Source organism: Parambassis ranga, chromosome 7 (assembly GCF_900634625.1).
Source record: "Parambassis ranga chromosome 7, fParRan2.1, whole genome shotgun sequence".
In the NCBI taxonomy this organism is placed as follows: Eukaryota; Metazoa; Chordata; class Actinopteri; family Ambassidae; genus Parambassis; species Parambassis ranga.
In genome coordinates, this window is record NC_041028.1 from 1,655,300 (window position 1) to 1,671,821 (window position 16,522).

General features: G+C 47.1%; 2 protein-coding genes across 2 annotated transcripts in view; one reads left to right on the plus strand and one right to left on the minus strand.

Moving 5' to 3' along the window:
• Window positions 1–8,895, minus strand: part of srms (src-related kinase lacking C-terminal regulatory tyrosine and N-terminal myristylation sites) — an 18,108-nt gene extending 9,213 nt beyond the window's left edge. Inside the window, exons 1-3 of the mRNA XM_028410857.1 lie at window positions 8,003–8,895; window positions 4,159–4,280; window positions 1,941–2,104 (exon numbers count right to left, since the gene is read on the minus strand). Of these exons, the coding sequence (XP_028266658.1) occupies window positions 1,941–2,104; window positions 4,159–4,280; window positions 8,003–8,388 (672 nt within the window). The 5' untranslated portion in view covers window positions 8,389–8,895. The remainder of the gene's footprint in view (window positions 1–1,940; window positions 2,105–4,158; window positions 4,281–8,002) is intronic.
• Window positions 8,896–15,427: 6,532 nt separating this feature from the next.
• LOC114438184 (laminin subunit alpha-5-like) overlaps window positions 15,428–16,522 on the plus strand; it is a 31,432-nt gene continuing 30,337 nt past the window's right edge. The window contains 1 exon segment of the mRNA XM_028409375.1: window positions 15,428–15,544. Within this exon segment, the coding sequence (XP_028265176.1) occupies window positions 15,428–15,544 (117 nt within the window).

The following is a 16,522-nucleotide window of genomic DNA, read 5'->3' on the forward strand; positions in this document are numbered from 1 at the left end:
CTCCTCCTGCTCTTCTTCCTCGAGCAGGAGTGAAGAGGAGCAGGAGGAAGAAGAGGGGGAGGAGGAGGAAGAAGAGGAGGAGGAAGAGGAGGAGGACGAGGAAGAAGAAGAGGAGGAAAAGGAGGAGGACGAGGAGGAGGAGGGTTATTTCCCTCTTCCTCTTCTTCTTCCTCCTCTTCTTCTTCTTCTTCCTCGTCCTCCTGCTCGTCTTCCTTTTCCTCGAGTAGGAGTGAAGAGGAGGAAGAGGAGCAGGAGGAGGAAGAAGGGGAAGAGGAGGAACGAGAGCAGGAGCAGGAAGAGGAGGAGGATGAAGAAGAGGAGCAGGAGGAAGAAGAGGAGAAGGAGGAAAAGGAGGAGGAAGGGGAGGAGGCTCGTCTTCCTCCTCCCCTTCCTCCTCCTCTTCCTCCTCCTCTTCTTCTTCTTCTTCCTCCTCTTCTTCTTCTTCCCCCTCCTCTTCACTCCTGCTCGAGGAAGAGGAAGACGAGCAGGAGGAGGAGGAAGAAGGGGAGGAGGAAGAAGAGCCTCCTCCCCTTCCTCCTCCTCGTCCTCCTCCTTTTCCTCCTTCTCCTCTTCATCCTCCTCCTCCTCCTCTTCCTGCTCCTGCTCTCGTTCCTCCTCTTCACTCCTACTCGAGGAAAAGGAAGACGAGCAGGAGGAAGAGCACGAGGAAGAGCAGGAGGAGGAAGAAGAAGAGGAGGAGGACAAGGAAGAGGAGGAGGAAAAGGGGGGGGGAGGAAGAAGTAGAGGGAAATAATAATAATAATAATAATTTCCCTCTACTTCTTCTTCCTCCTCCCCCTCTTCCTCCTCCTCTTCTTCTTCCTCCTCTTCCTTTTCCTCGAGTAGGAGAGAAGAGGAGGAAGAGGAGCAGGAGGAGGAAGAAGAGGAGGAGCAGGAAGAGGAAGAAGAAGAAGAGGAGGAAGAAGAAGAGGAAGAGGAAAATAACCCTCCTCCTCCTCCTCTTCCTCCTACTCGAGGAAAAGGAAGACGAGGAAGAGGAGGAAGAAGAAGAGGAGGAAGAAGAGGAGGAGGAGGAGGAAAAGGAGGAGGAAGGGGAGGAGGCTCTTCTTCCTCCTCCCCTTCCTCCTCCTCTTCCTCCTCCTCTTCTTCTTCTTCTTCCTCCTCTTCTTCTTCTTCCCCCTCCTCTTCACTCCTGCTCGAGGAAGAGGAAGACGAGCAGGAGGAGGAAGAAGGGGAGGAGGAAGAGGAGGAGGAAGGGGAGGAGGAAGAAGAGCCTCCTCCTCGTCCTCCTCCTTTTCCTCCTTCTCCTCTTCATCCTCCTCCTCCTCCTCTTCCTGCTCCTGCTCTCGTTCCTCCTCTTCCCCTTCTTCCTCCTCCTGCTCCTCTTCCTCCTCTTCACTCCTACTCGAGGAAAAGGAAGAGGAGGAAGAAGAAGAGGAGGAGGAGGAGGAAGAAGAAGTAGAGGGGGAGGCTCTTCTTCCTCTTCCTCCTCCCCTTCTTCCTCCTCCTGCTCCTCCTCTTCCCTCCTAATCAAGGAAAAGGAAGACGAGGAAGAGGAGGAAGAAGAAGAGGAGGAGGACGAGGAAGAAGGGGAGGAGGAAGAGGAGGAAGAAAAGAAGAGGAGGAAGAGGAAGAACAAGAGAAGAAGAACTCTTCCTCCTCTTCTCCCTCCTCTTCCTCCTCCTCCTCGTAGACAAAAACCTGATCACAGCAGTTGATGATTCTTCTTGTTTTGTTCTTTAAAGGTTTTACAGTTTTTCATAATAAATGACACAGAACGAACCCTGCGGCAGATTCTGTTTTTCCTCCTGTTACTTTAACACTGAGCTCAGTCAAACCTGCACAGAGACCATCGGTGAATAAATCTCATCTCAACATGACCTGAACCTGCTCCTGTAACACTGACCTCACATGACCTCACATGACCTCACATGACCTCACATGACCTCACATGGACAGAAATAAAGTGTGTGTCCTACCTGCTGGGCGCAGGGCTCCTCCAGGGGGACTCCCAGGCGGGGGTTTTTCTGGTAGTAGGAGATGAGCTCCCCCAGCGTGGCGAAGGAGATCTTATCTGAGACGAAGTACGCTCCGATGGAGGAGCGCTGGATCCGGAAGTGGTACACCTTCCCCTCGCTGCGGGCTGGAAGGGACGGAGACAAAAACACACGAGTCTTCATTCAGGTGCTGAAACACTCAGTCAGATCAAACAGCTCGATCCGCACAGATCTACAGGCAGCCTGTTCCTGTTTAAGGTCATGTGATCTACTGAAAACACCCGCTGCTCCGACAAAGGCCTGAAGGCCGAGATAACAGCCTGCCTGTATGGAGCTGTGACTAAAAGCAAAGTAACCAGACACAGGCTGCTACACACACACACATACTGTACTGTAACACAAACACACAAACACATACTGTACTGTAACACAAACATGTGCCATAAATGAAAGGCCTGCATGCACACACAGTCCTGATGATGCATATTTCAGGAGGAGAAGCACCCCCCCCCCCCCGAGACCTGAAGGACCTTGAAGAAGAGGAGGAGAGAGAGAGGGAGAGAGAGAGAGCAGGGGGGAGCGATAGGTGGAGTAGAGACAAGATGGTGACATCAGAGGAGGAGAGAGAGGAGGAGCACTAAGAAAGCAGGTGGAGGGGAGGAGGCCCTGTGATACCCAGGCCTCTGGAGTCCATCTGAGGTGGAGCTGAGATAAACCGGACGTGTGTGGACGTAGATCTGATCTAACTGATAAGCAGCCTATTGAAGAATCTCTCTAATCAATCACAGTGACACTGTATCGATCAATAAATCCTCGTTGTATCCTCTCTGTGTGGAATTCTTCCTCTTTTAGGGCAGTGAACAGCTGAAGCCACGCCCCTTTAATAAACTCACAGTGTTACTCCATGGTATCAATGGAATAATGACATATTTATTTTATATTAATATTTCCACGAACACGGCTTCTTATATTTTATATGAATACTCTTCAGTAGCTTCCGTTTTAAAGGCATGAACTTTAATTAACCCTCATGGACTGTTCGGGACATTTTTGTCCTCTGAGAGAAATTTTTCTGTTTATTTTGGCCATAACTTTGTCAATATGTGAACAAATATAATCATTTTTGCTTAATTTTACATAAATTTTGTTAATATGATTTTAAAATTTTTCATAGGTCAACAGTACACTGTGGGCAAATTTTACCCCCTTATGTGTTGTTCGGGACAACGATGGTTAACGGTTTTAAAAATATATCAGATAAACATTTTTTTGAATTTTTTTGCATAGACCTTTTAATTAACTTCAGTTCTAATCAACAGTAGTGAAACAATCATTTCCCCAGGATTTTTACTGTAAAAATCACAGTTAACAACTTCATGACCATATTAATATGGTCATGAAGTTGTTAACTGTAAAAATCACAAATGTTACCTCCTACCAACAGGGTAAACCACCAACAATCAAGAATGCATGATTATGTAGTGCCATGGCTGTGCAGTCAAAAAAAGTGTGTTTATAATGTAAGTCTATGGGACAAAATGGGAGAAAAAAAGAAAATCCAGTGCTGTGCAAAAACTAATAATGCAATGAAGTCAATTTTTTTACTGATGTTTGACATGACCAAGACTGTAATAAAGGTTAAAAAGAATCCAGTCCACATTCACCTTTTCTATTAAAAATGAGCCATTTTGTGTGTTTTTTTTCCAATTTTCAGCACCACCCCTTATAAAATTGGTGATTAAAGGGTTAAAATCCTGGGGGAAAATGATTTTTTCACTACTGTTGATCAGAACTGAAGTTAATTAAAAGGTCTATGCAAAAAAAATTCAAAAAATATTTATCTGATATATTTTTAAAACCGTTAAAGTTAGGGGACGTTTTTGTCCCGAACAACACATTAGGGTGTTTGCGAACAGTCCATGAGGGTTAAGGTGTCACATTGTGGGGAACATTTGGCACAACGTGTCACCTCAACAACATATTAGTGGACTCCAGGATGATCATTAATAATCGATCACAGCAAATAAATCTGATCTTCTGGCCCTAACGAACACTCAGCTGAGCTCAGCACCTTTTCCTCCCTCTGCTGTAACATCATGGCCGCCACGCACTGAGAGCCACAGGAAGAAGATGGAGCAAGAAATAACAGGAAGTGACGCAGTGAGGGGCAGAGGTGGGTGTGGGTGGAGATGCTTCTTACCAGAGATCGTGTACTCATCGCTGTGACTCTCACTGATGCGAACCAGGAAGGAGCCGTCTTTGTTTTGGGACGCGAGCAGCAGCTTCTCAGCTTTCACCCGGTTTATGTTCCCATAGTACCACCTGAGACAGACGACGCACAAAGAGACATGAATGGAAGGGACACAAGGAATGTGTCACACACACATCACTCTGCAGGCTGACACACACACAGACACACACACACAGACACAAACACAGACACAGGACACACAGAGACACACACACAGACACAGGACACACACACACACACACACACATAGACAGACACACACACACAGACACAAACAGACAGAGACACAGACACAGGACACACAGACACAGACAGACACACACACAGGACACACTGACACACACACACAGACACAGACAGACACACAGACACAGACAGACACACAGACAGACAGACACACACACAGACACAGACAGACACAGACACAGACAGACACACAGACAGACAGACACACACACAGACACACACACATAGACACAGGACACACACACTGACACTCACACACACACACAGACACACACACAGAGACAGACACACACACACACAGACACACACAGACACACTTTAATTTACGACCCTTTTCTATCATTCGTGGACAAAAACATCCAAAAAACAGATTCATATTTTTCTGCTTTTTTTCTGCATAAATCTGTTAAACAACTTCAGCTCTGTTCAAAACGACCAAACATTAAATCATTCTGAGGAATTTAACCCTGCAGTAATGTAATGATGAAATTACAAGGATTTCATGCATAGGGTTATAATGGGTTAACCCTTTGAATGCCAGTTTGATTACTTGATGTCACAGTAATGTTTTATGAAGAAAACACAAAAAACAAGTTATTTTCCACAAAACAAAAGTTAGGTGGCTGAGGCGTTATATTTATATCTGTCATGGATAGGTCAAAGATTAACCAAAATATTGAGTTTGATGCATTATTAGTTTTTGTGTAGCAGCAGTTTAAAATGGTATTTTCCACTTTGGTCCCATTAACTCCTATTATAATGCTACATTTTTAATATCATAGCTATAACAACATATAACCATGTGTTTCTTGATGTAAGGGTTTCATTTTTGAGACAAATAGTTAAATGTGACATTTTCTACTGTTCACCACTAAAAGCAGCCATTAAATTCCTCAGAATGATTTAATGTTTGGTCGTTCTGAGCAGGGCTGAAGTTGTTTAACAGATTTATGCAGAAAAAAGCAGAAAAAAAACATGAATCTGTTCAGTTTTTATAGCAGTTTTTTGGAAGTGGACGTTTTTGTCCCCGAATGACACAAAAGGGCAGTAAGTACATTTGTTTCACCACGTTCTGGTGATGTATTAGAAACATTTACATTGGAATTCTGAAATGTGTCTAGAGAGAGTCTTTGTTACAAAAAAATGTGCCATATGCACCAACACAGATAAAATGGCGGCCAGGTGAAGAGGCAAAAATTACCAAGTGGACAAAAAAGTCCACAATGACGCCCGAGGGTTAAATGCCGCTCAGCTGCTGAGCGCGCCCGTCAGAAACCGGCCTGTATTTACTTTAGTCCTCCTGTGAGGGCGGAGCCGCGCTCAGGTTTCACAGAAACTCACAAACTGCACCTTCACACACAGTCTGAAGACAAAACCGGCTCTCTCTCTCTGTCTCTCTCTCTCACACACACACACACTGTTTACATGACTATACCCTCAACAAGAAGCTGCTAACACACTGTTACTATAAACAATAACACTTTTCATTTTTTCACTGTACAACAGCACATGAGCCCCATGAAGTGTCACAGCAAGACAGACGTTTGTGTTTACCCCCCTCAACGTTACACCAGACTATCCAAAGGTCCTTGAATGCATCATGGATTCTAAGCGTTCTGCTCTCAGCACCCAGCAGGAAGCCATGATGGGCTCAGCAGCGGTCACATGACCAACATTCAGAGAGCATCTGGCCGATCTGCAGCTTCCTGCAGCTGCTGAGAGTAAGATCTGTTTGTAAAGGCTGCACAAATGTAAACAGTAGAATATGCAGCATGTCCTGCTCGGCTGTATGGAAACAGACGTGTCTGACTGCTCTCTGCCTGTAGCCATGATGGTTTCTATAGAGGAGCAGGACTCCATGCTGCTGGGACCACTCGGCCTCCGTGAGGAGGAGGAAACACAGACTGATGGACCTCTGGGGGTCAAAGGTCAAATTACTTTGAGTGGAACTCCTGCTCCTTCTTTCTGCAGAGGCATAAAAAATGTCCCACTGTCCTTGAACGCACCACTGAAACTGTAGACTGATGTTTGTCTCTGCATGATCACAATAACTCTGCTGATTCCTGATAACAGAATGAGCTGCGTTTGAATTTAAGGAAGTAAAAGTGAAGCTCTGATGATCTGTCTGGTGTTTTTAAATCAAGTGATGCTTCTCCTTTAATGTCTCTGATGTGAGCTGCTGTCTGATCTGCTGCAGAAACACAGACTGACAGTAAACGAGTTAAAACATCCGTTTACATCTCTAAACGTGTCCTAAATATCTCAGATCAGAGCAGCGGCGGTTATTTATAAGAACGCTGAATGTTTTATCTTTTGTTGCTCTAAAAAAAACAGACTGAAACATCATGATGTCCTGAGACCAACACAGTGTGTGTGTGTGTGGTGTGTTTGAGGACACATGGAGTCAGTGTTGGGTCAGCATCATCGCAGACAGACAGAGAGACGGACAGACTGCTGAAACCTGAGGCAGCTGAATGAATAATGGAGGAGCTGCAGCTGCACATCCAGCACAGAGACACCGGGCTGAGCGGCAGCAGGATGCTGCTCGTCTCTGTGCAGAGCTCCTGACGGCTGAGCGGTGTCAGTGTGAGCCGACAGGGCCGATTGATCAACAGACTGACAGCGTGAAGCTTTGATCAACTCTCAGCTCTCTAAACCTTCCATCAGTTTCTTACAGAAGTTAATGATGAGCCCAACACGTCAAGTAAAATCTAGGCAGACAAACATCCACAAACATGGAAATACAGAGGATGAGACGGGCCGCTGGTCTCTGACAGACTCGGGTCCTTCAGGATCCTTCAGGATCATGACCAGGCGTTAAACACATGACATTCTCTTCATTTGAACCTCTCTGTCTTATATCAAGCCACATTTTAACTCTTCTGTCATAGTCACATGGATTCTGGTCAGAACAGAGCATTTGGTGCCATATTGGCCAAAGACGAGGCAGGATGGGGACGATGGTGGACCAGAGGAGGACAGAAGATGATCCCTGGCTAACATCCACCTCTGCTGTCACCTCTGGAGAGAACGGACCGACCGTCAAACATTTGAAGCTGTCCACACTGTCCAAACTGTTACTCATTAAACTGTGCAGAGCTTATGATGATGAAGGGAATTTAAACTGAAATAAATCAATATTGATGAACTTAATATTAAAACTAAACATTATTAGAGGGCCTTTAAAAGTCAGAATAAGTCATCCTAATCTAATCATATTTTAGAGGATCTTCAGGTCATATGTGTGTCTGATAGTCTCCTGCTGACGTCACTGAGTCACAACCTAAAAACTCAACATGGAACAAATCTAAAAAATGTTAAAAACTGTACAAATCAATGACTAAAAACGACCATTGATCAGACATCTGCCCAGTCACCCTGTCACTGATGGATCAGGTCACAGCTCTAACTTCCAGGATGTCACCGAAATGTTCCAAATATTTACTCAGGCTCCGGGTTTGGCCCTCAGCCCGGTCTGGATCAGCAGATTAAAGTCCACTCGGAGCTCTGCGGGTCATAATGAAGCAGCAGAAGAAGAAACACTCACTTATGTTTGGCGAACTCGTCCTGCAGCAGCGCCACGTAGTTCGCCGGGATCAGTCCGGACTCCAGAGACCCGGTCAGCTTCTTGGCCAGCACGTACTCCCCCCGCTTCTCGATCACCGACAGCTTGTCCCCCTCCTTCACCGTCAGCTCGTCGTCGCTTCGGGCCTGGAAGTCGAAGAGCGCCGCGTACAGCTGCACCGGCCGCTTCTTGGGCGACGGGACGCGGATGTCGCCGGACACGGTGCGGATCTCTGCCGAGTGCACCACCGCCGGGTTGGCGATGACATGGTTGTTGTTGTTGGGGACGTTTGGGTAGCGGAAGTCGGGCCATACCCAGTTCCAGAGCCGGTTCAGACACGGCATACAGGAGCGACAGCAGCTCTCCATCCCGGGTCATGAAGGGGCTCGGCGGCGGCTCGGTATTGTCCTTTCCACCGATCGATGGGGGGGCTGCGGAGCGGGTCAGTCCACAGACAGCGGCCTCTTCCAGCCTCCGGTCAGCAGCCGTTCAGTCCTCCGGGTCGCCTTCCCTCCTCTGCCTGCACACATACTGCACCAGCAGCGGCGCTGGTAGATTAGCCGGAGGAACCGGTTTTTTCTGTTGAGATCATGGATCTGAGCTCCGCGCCTGCAGTGCGCACGGCGGCTGCGGGAATGCGGAAACGGGGACGGAGGCCATCCGAGCGAGATCGGTTCCCTGCGAGGACTCGGCGTCTGGAACCAAGGTGTGAACGGTGAGCATGGCTGCGGAGGAAGCGTTAATCCATGGTGAGGTGGAGGAGAGCGCGTTCAGCCGCGGACCGTCCGCCGAGAAGCCGCAGAGCTGAAGGTGAAGCTGCAGCAGCAGCAGCGCGGAACCAGCGGAGAAAGTTTGGGTTTGGCGCTCGTCACACCTCCTGCTGCGCGCACACCTGCGTACTGACGAGGGGGCGGAACCGAGGGGTGTGTGCGAGAGAGAGAGGGGGGGAGAGGGAGGGAGAGAGAGAGAGAGAGGGGGGGAAGGGAGAGAGAGAGGGGGAGAGAGAGAGAGAGGGAGAGAGAGGGAGGCAGAGAGAGAGGGAGAGAGAGGGGGGGAGAGAGAGAGGGAGGCAAAGAGAGAGGGAGAGAGAGAGAGAGGGAGAGAGGGAGAGAGAGGGAGAGAGAGAGAGAGGAGGGAGGAGAGAGAGAGAGAGCTCCACCCAAACCGTCATGATTATTTTGGTTTCATTTTCTACATAAAGTAGTTTGTGGTTTTATCTGTTATGGATTTGAAATAATCAATTAATCCATAAACAAATCATGAAAAAATTAACTGGAAGCTTCAGCACGTCTCCTCAAACACGATCACATGATCAATAAATAAAGCTTCTAAATACTTAGAGGAAGTGATTAATTATTGATGAACAGATAACAGTACTGAAGGTTTACACTCCATGTTTTAATAACACACACACACACAGACACACAGACACACACACACACACACAGACACACAGACACACACACACACACACAGACACACACACAGGTTGAAGTATATAAAAGTTTTATCAACAACCTCAACCTGTGCCTGGTTGGCTGAAGGTTCTGCTTCTATACACTGTATATTTTAAATGTAGTCCAGCGGTTCCCAAACTAGGGACTGAGGCCCTCTAATGGGTCACAAGATAAAAGAAGGCCGCTGAGGCAACTGATGGGACAGCAGGAGAACCTTTGAACCTGTCCTCCTGTAGCTGTCAGTCCAGCAACAAGAGGGGTCCACCGTGGTCCACCAGCCGCACTGTGAGCCTGATTTACAGCTTTGGACGGCAGCATCTTCTCTAACATGGAGGAGGAGGTCAGGAGCCAGCCTGAGGGTGGGGGCAGGTTAGATGGCACCGCCAGAGCTGTGGAACAGTTTCTGGAGACGCCACTTTTGTAAATGAGCACAGCTACTCCATTGAACATCCAGGGAGGAGCAGAGGCCTGTTTGATAGATAGCACACCTTTTATTAGTATATTTAGCTTTGTGACGTACAGCTCAGGAGGAAACAAACAAACAAAGAACAAAATAAACTGAATGGTCACATTTTTCTGTCCAGAAACATGTCAGCAGTGACAGCACACAAAAGAAAGCTCAGTTTTCAATCATTGGTTTCCTTGTCATGGACCAGAGTGATATGTTCTCATTGTTAGGATAAAGAAACGCATCCGTACCCCAACAAACAAATAAAATAAAAATAAGCCTCGATTTCTTTTCTCTTTTTTTTTTCCTCAATCTTTTTGTTTCACATATATTATCAACACTTTTCTAAAGAATCAAAATATTCAGCCACAGGTACTGGAAAAAAGGTATCCACGGTTATATAGAATCATAAACACAATAAATATAAAAAGAACTTCTGATAGAATTTATATGGTATCAAAGAGAGAGAGGGGGTGGGCCTTCAGTCAGACGAGTTTTTACAAAAGCAATGTCCTTGTTTTTTGTTTTTTTTTTTCCTGAGGTTGAAGTTTTTGTCATCTGCAGTTTTAGTTTTGCTAAATATACTAATAGACTAAAAGACCCGACACACCGGGTCTGTTAATGGCTTATCATTCACTGAGGAGTCATCTCCACCGGATCGCTGTGATTCTGTGTGCTGAGAGGTCAAAGGTCAGCCCGAAACAAACACACAACTACACTCCCCCCTCCCCTCCCCTCCCCTTTCCTACAGGGGGCGCCGCACCGTCCTTCATGTCAGCGCGGGATTCTTCACCGGGCATCCAACACACACAGATGCTAACTCAGCGCTAACAAAGTGATTCAGACCATCTCTTCACAAAATCTGACAGAGGAAAAAAAAAATCTGTGAAAAAGTCGTAATCCCCCCCCCCCAAAAAAAACCCATCATACAGTGGTCCTAATCCTCTGTAGATGTCGCCCCCCTCAGGCTCGTGTGTGAAACAGTGATACCTGTGTTCAGTCCCGTTTCCCTTCAGAGTGTGAGGACGGAGTCAGAAAAACTCAAAACAGGAGGATGGAGGGCAAAAAGAGAGAGAGAGAGAGAGAGAAAGAGGGAACGAAAACAAGAGCAGAAAGAATCGCAAAAATCTGTACATGTAAACATCACACTTCCACTGAGTCAAATCATGAGGAAAATACAGGTTCACAGGCTTTTACTGTAGGAACAAAGGCCCGGCAGCAGAGAGAGACAATCAAGAGTCCGGACAGAGGGAGGCGGAGAGAGAGAGAGAGAGAGAGAGAGAGAGAGAGAGAGAGAGAGAGAGAGAGGAGATCAAACAAAGGATTCTAAGAACCACAGAAAAATAATCTGATAAAACGGCTCAGGAGGCCATTTTTGTTTCGTCGCTGTACATCGTGGTTAAAAAAAAATTGTGTGTTTATGTGATCCTGACCGGACTGATTAAAGACTTGCAGGGACCTGACCGGCATCACAGCCAACATCAAGACATCAAGACCTCCTCCGCTTCACACTGCCTGTGATTAGCTTAGCTTAGCATAAAGAATGGAAAGAGTGGGGGCTGCCTGGCTTTTGTCACGAAGGCTCTGAGGAACTCATCGTCCCCACACTGTCTGGCTTTTGTTTCCATGGCAACAACATCAATAAACCAACCAGCTCTCACCGGCAGCATTTAGAGCTGCTTCTACCGCCTACGACAAGCTTCTCCTCCGTTTTATTGGTTACCGTGGTAACCAGACCAGCGCATATGATTGGTTACTGCACAGACAAAATCAGTATGAGAATAAAACCACACAAATTTGGCCACAAAAACCCGACACAACAAGTCTGTTAACATGTTTTAACTTCAGCGGAGAGTTGTTTTTCCCCCAGAGGTTGTTTTGAGCTAAGCTAAGCTAAGCTAAGCTAAGCTAAGCTAACAGGCCTCTGTGTCACACACTCACACCTTTCTGGTTTCTGTGACGAGGACGAAGATGAGCCGAGACTCCTGGTCTTTAAAGTCCTGCAGCAGGACAAGAGGTTTACAGACACCATGAGTCACTGCAGGTGTCCCCCCTTTGTGTGGCTGACCGGAGGCCCCACATACCAGAGACCCTGCTGCCTGTCACCTGAGGTAACCCAAAGGTCAGGGAGGGACGCGGCGGCCAGGTTTAGATCAGCAGCAGACCTGTACTCAGAGGAGCCTCTGTGAGTCTGATGACAGGAAGTGATGGCGCTCAGGTCCGCTGCCTGGAGACATCCATGTTTGGAATGTGCAGTATACTGCAGGCATACAGAGTGAAGCTGTCCGAGTATTGTACAAAATATCTGTAAAAAAAGACTTTACTGCACTACAAAATATATCTATAAAATAATGAGAGTAAGACCATTGATCATAATAATCATGTACTACTAAAAAATATAAATCAGATAGAAATGTGTCGGCCGGTGGAGATGTTGGCTGGAGGAGGAGGAGGAGGAAGAGGAAGAGGAGGGGTTCTGGATTGATTATGGCTAAACCACTGGGATTATTCTCCTGGTCTGTGTGGACAGGAGGGACGGAAATCAAACAGTGAGCAAATTACACCTTTCTACAGATTGTCATTTGCTTTTTTTCTTTCCTGGTGCTGTTCTGGCTTCAACCTGCCAGCCTGTCCATCGGTGAGGCCCGCAGCCGTCAGCCAAACGGAGGAGGAGGGGGAGGAAGAGGAGGAAAATCCGCAACGGGAACCTCGCCACCTTTTTCATATTTTAGTTTAGGACTCACAGTCCAGAGAAAATGGAAGGACTGGAGGTGAAACTGTTTTTAAACTCGCCAGCCGTTGGTGTGGAGGCAGGAGTTCTGTCATTTCTTTGCATGTTTTGGAGCTTTGATGGTCTCAGAACGGCAGCAGTGTGTCAGTGTGTGATTTCTGAAGGAGGTGGAGGAGGAACAGACGCTGCACCGGGTCAGCTCGGATCAGACCGAAACACTCCGAGACACACTGCATCCATGAGAGGACCAAAACTGGAGGAGGAGCATGTCCTGGTGTTTGTTTTTTCTGGTTCTTTACACAACACAAAAACATTTTCCTTGAATAGCTATTCACCTAGAGGGCGCTGTGACACAGTCCTCATCTGTGTAATTACTTATATTGATCATGTATCAGAGCTGAATGTAAACAGACTGATGTCCTCTGGTCTTTCTGACAGCTGAAGCTGATTTAGCCTATAAAACACTAGCATGCTGCTAACGGCTGCTGATTGGTCCGTTCAGATTAGGACCGATGGGGACAGGAGCTCCTCCCTCCATGGCAGCCGGAGTCCTCACATATATCTCTCTATAGGGGCTCTGCTGCTGTGTCCAATCAGAACGGAGGATGCTGGGAAGTGGCTCCTCGTGACGTCACTGATGGTTATAGAAAGATAATTTGCAGAATTTCACTTTCACAACCAGACACCAACCAGGAAGTAAACGTTTCATTCCTACCTCTCAGTTTTGGCCTTCTCATGTCTGTATGAAACATTTAAGATGTCAATCAGATCACATGACTGTGTAAAGATTAAAACTGACCAGAAATCAAACATCGGCCAATCAGAGGCCGGCTTCCCTGTGCTGCTGTGTGTGACCTCAGGCTGAGGTCTGACTGAGGCGTCCAGGGTGTCCAGGCGTCTCAAGGTGTTGGTATCTGAGAGCACAGTGAGGATCAAACAGGAGAAGAGCAGGACGGGCCGCTGCCGTCACAAACACAACACGTTCACAACAAGACGCTACAACCTGATTGTACCCTCAGCAGGATGTCTGATTTCTCTGAGGCCCGGAACTACTTTCCCACCCTGTGACCTCATCACCCCTCCTTCTCTTCACGTCTTTGTTTTGTTTTGCATATTTTTCTGGTGTTTGTCATCCGACGACACGTCAATCAGAGCTTCCCACGTTGTGATTAGAAACAAAGATACTTCCATTTTTGATGTGATTTATAGTGAAACAGCTTGAAACTCCACCTGGACGCTGCACATGAAGGAAACTGTGGAAGGGTTTCGTCTTCGTCCTCTGCCAGATTTACTGTCACACAATAACAAACCAGCTAAAGACCAGTGAATGATTATCAACTGCATACAAAACACCACACACACACACACACACGCCGCCTCTTCCTCCACTCATGGGGGTGGGGGGGGGACCCTCCTCACACCACTCAGCGCCTCTCCCTTCAATCACAGATGACGCTGCTTCGCTCAGTGAGGCAAATTACAGTGACAGACTGAGAAGGACCACAGTAGAGAGCACAGCACACGGAGCAGCGCCTCCGGAGGACCACAGTCACATTTTCTCTTTCTGTTGTTTCTGTTGTGGCGGGTAAATAAACCACACAAAAGATAAAACTCAAGAGGTGGCAACAAAAATCAACAACACAACTCCACAAACAAAGGAGGAGTCACACACACACACACACTTTGGGAAACATCTCCTGTCTCTTCTTTGTCGTGTCTGAGTGCTAACAACGGAGCTACAGCTAGGAGACAGGTAGCTTAGCTTAGCTTAGCTTAGCTTAGAAACAAGAGACTTCTGTGGGTATATCCCAGACTATGCTGTTTGTGTCTGTGGGGATTAACTCACATTTGAAGCCATGTGGACACTGAAGGAACTGCAGTTTTTGGCACTTTCATGTTGAACACAGAATAGGAGCTCCAGAAACGAGTACACCTGTAGCTGTCAGGGTTGCTAGGCAACAGGTGGTGACACAGGTCTCAGCGAGACCTCAGGCTGCATGTCTGCGTGGCCTCTTTAGACCTCATCCTTCAAGTATGCAGCTTTTGAGTCTTTATGCTAAGCTAGGCTAATTGCTAAGCCAAGTGACTGCTTTTTTTTTTTAAATCAAGAAAACAAAATAACCACCACAGTATTTCCCAAAATGTCGTGCTGCTCCTTCAGCAGAGCCTCTCTGGTTTGTCTCTGTGCGGGGGGACATGCACACCAGAGGCCGTGCAGCTCGCCGAGCCAACAACTGAAACAACACAACCTGACATCTACTTCTAAATCTCCAACTTCCCATTTCCTTCTACAGCGAGTCGTTCACAAATGTTTCAGCCAAAACAAAGAGCTTCAGTCAGTGTTCCACACCGGACTGTGAGTGAGGTTAAAGTGTGGTGTGTTTGCGAACACATCCCTCCAGAGGATTAACAGTACGTAAAGAAACCAGGTGAAAACAAAGCTTCACAGTAAGAAAGTCACAAACACAACAGGAATCGAGCCCTATGAAGCAGAAACAAACAAACCCAGCCGACCGGCCGGTGTGCGACAGCAGGGTGTGTTCACCAGGTTCTCCTGCGCTCTTGTGTTTTCACTCTGAGGCTGCAGGCGGTCGGTCAGGTTCTTCCACGGGCCTCAGCGGCTAGCTGACGCCCGGGTTGTTGAGGTTTCAGGTCTATGGCAGAAGGTCCGGTTTTTTTGAATAGCAGCAGCAACATGAAAGTTCATCATTATAATCATAGTAGTAATAATAATAATAATAATAATAATAAGAACAATAAGAACAATAGTAATGGCAATCTCAGAGTTTAACAGACAAACACAGACGGAGCTGCCCTCCTCATCCTCTGAAACCCGAGAGGACGGGAGGAAGAGGAGGGTGTTTAGGTCCATGAAGAAGAAGTGTACAGTAGGTCCAATGGAAGGAGGAGGAGGAGGAGGAGGAGGGTGGTGGGGGTAAACAAAACAAAGCTGAGGTTTCGTTGGCGTTTGTAAAAAGTAGAGGTGGGAGGTCAAACTGCCACGTTAGTCAACATATACAACCCCCCCCACCCTGTCAGCACACACACACCTTCCCCTCCTCTGAAGGAGGAACACACTCCTGTCAGCTCTGATTCTTCTCAAGTGTTTCACGGTGGTTATATACAGCAGCACACGAACACGCCCGACGCTTCAGTCCATCCTCAGGAATAAAGTCTCCCAACAGAAACCTCGAGGACATCAGGTGTGAAGTAAACTGGCTTCTGGTGGTGATGTTACTATTCACCTGTAGAGTGTGTGTGTGTGTGTGTGTGTGTGTGTGTGTGTCAGAGACAGAACGGTGGAATTGGCAGGTCTGATCTGAGGTATTTCCTGGTGGTCAAAATGGCGTCTTGGATGCATAAGTAGCAAGTTGCTCCCTGGGTCGAAGGGGTGGGGACTGGGGGTGTGTGTGTGTAGGGGGGGTGCTATAGGACACAGAGCCTTTATACAAGCAAGCACACAAAAAGCAAAAAACGCTCCTTTGATTTTTTTTTAACAAAACATTTTCTTATACTTCGCCCCTCAGCGTCAGTCTTCTCTTTTCTTTCAGTCATTCGGGGAAAAGTCAAAAAAACAAAACAAACACAAAAACGCTCACTGGACTCCACAAAAGAAAATCTGCGACAAACCAAAGCGTCTGTCTGCGAATCAGGGAGTCACTGTTCATCATCTTTTAATTTGTTATAACGAAAGTGGCCGGAGCACCCGTCAATCAAAGCTCCTGGAGCTTCACCAGGTTCAGACCAAGTCTTCAGAGGAGCAGGCTTCGCTCCTCCTCCTCCTCTCTCCTCCCCTCTACACTCCGCCTCTCTGAGTGCAGTGCTGATTGTGAGGTGCTTCCAGAGAGGAGAAGAAGAGGCTCCTC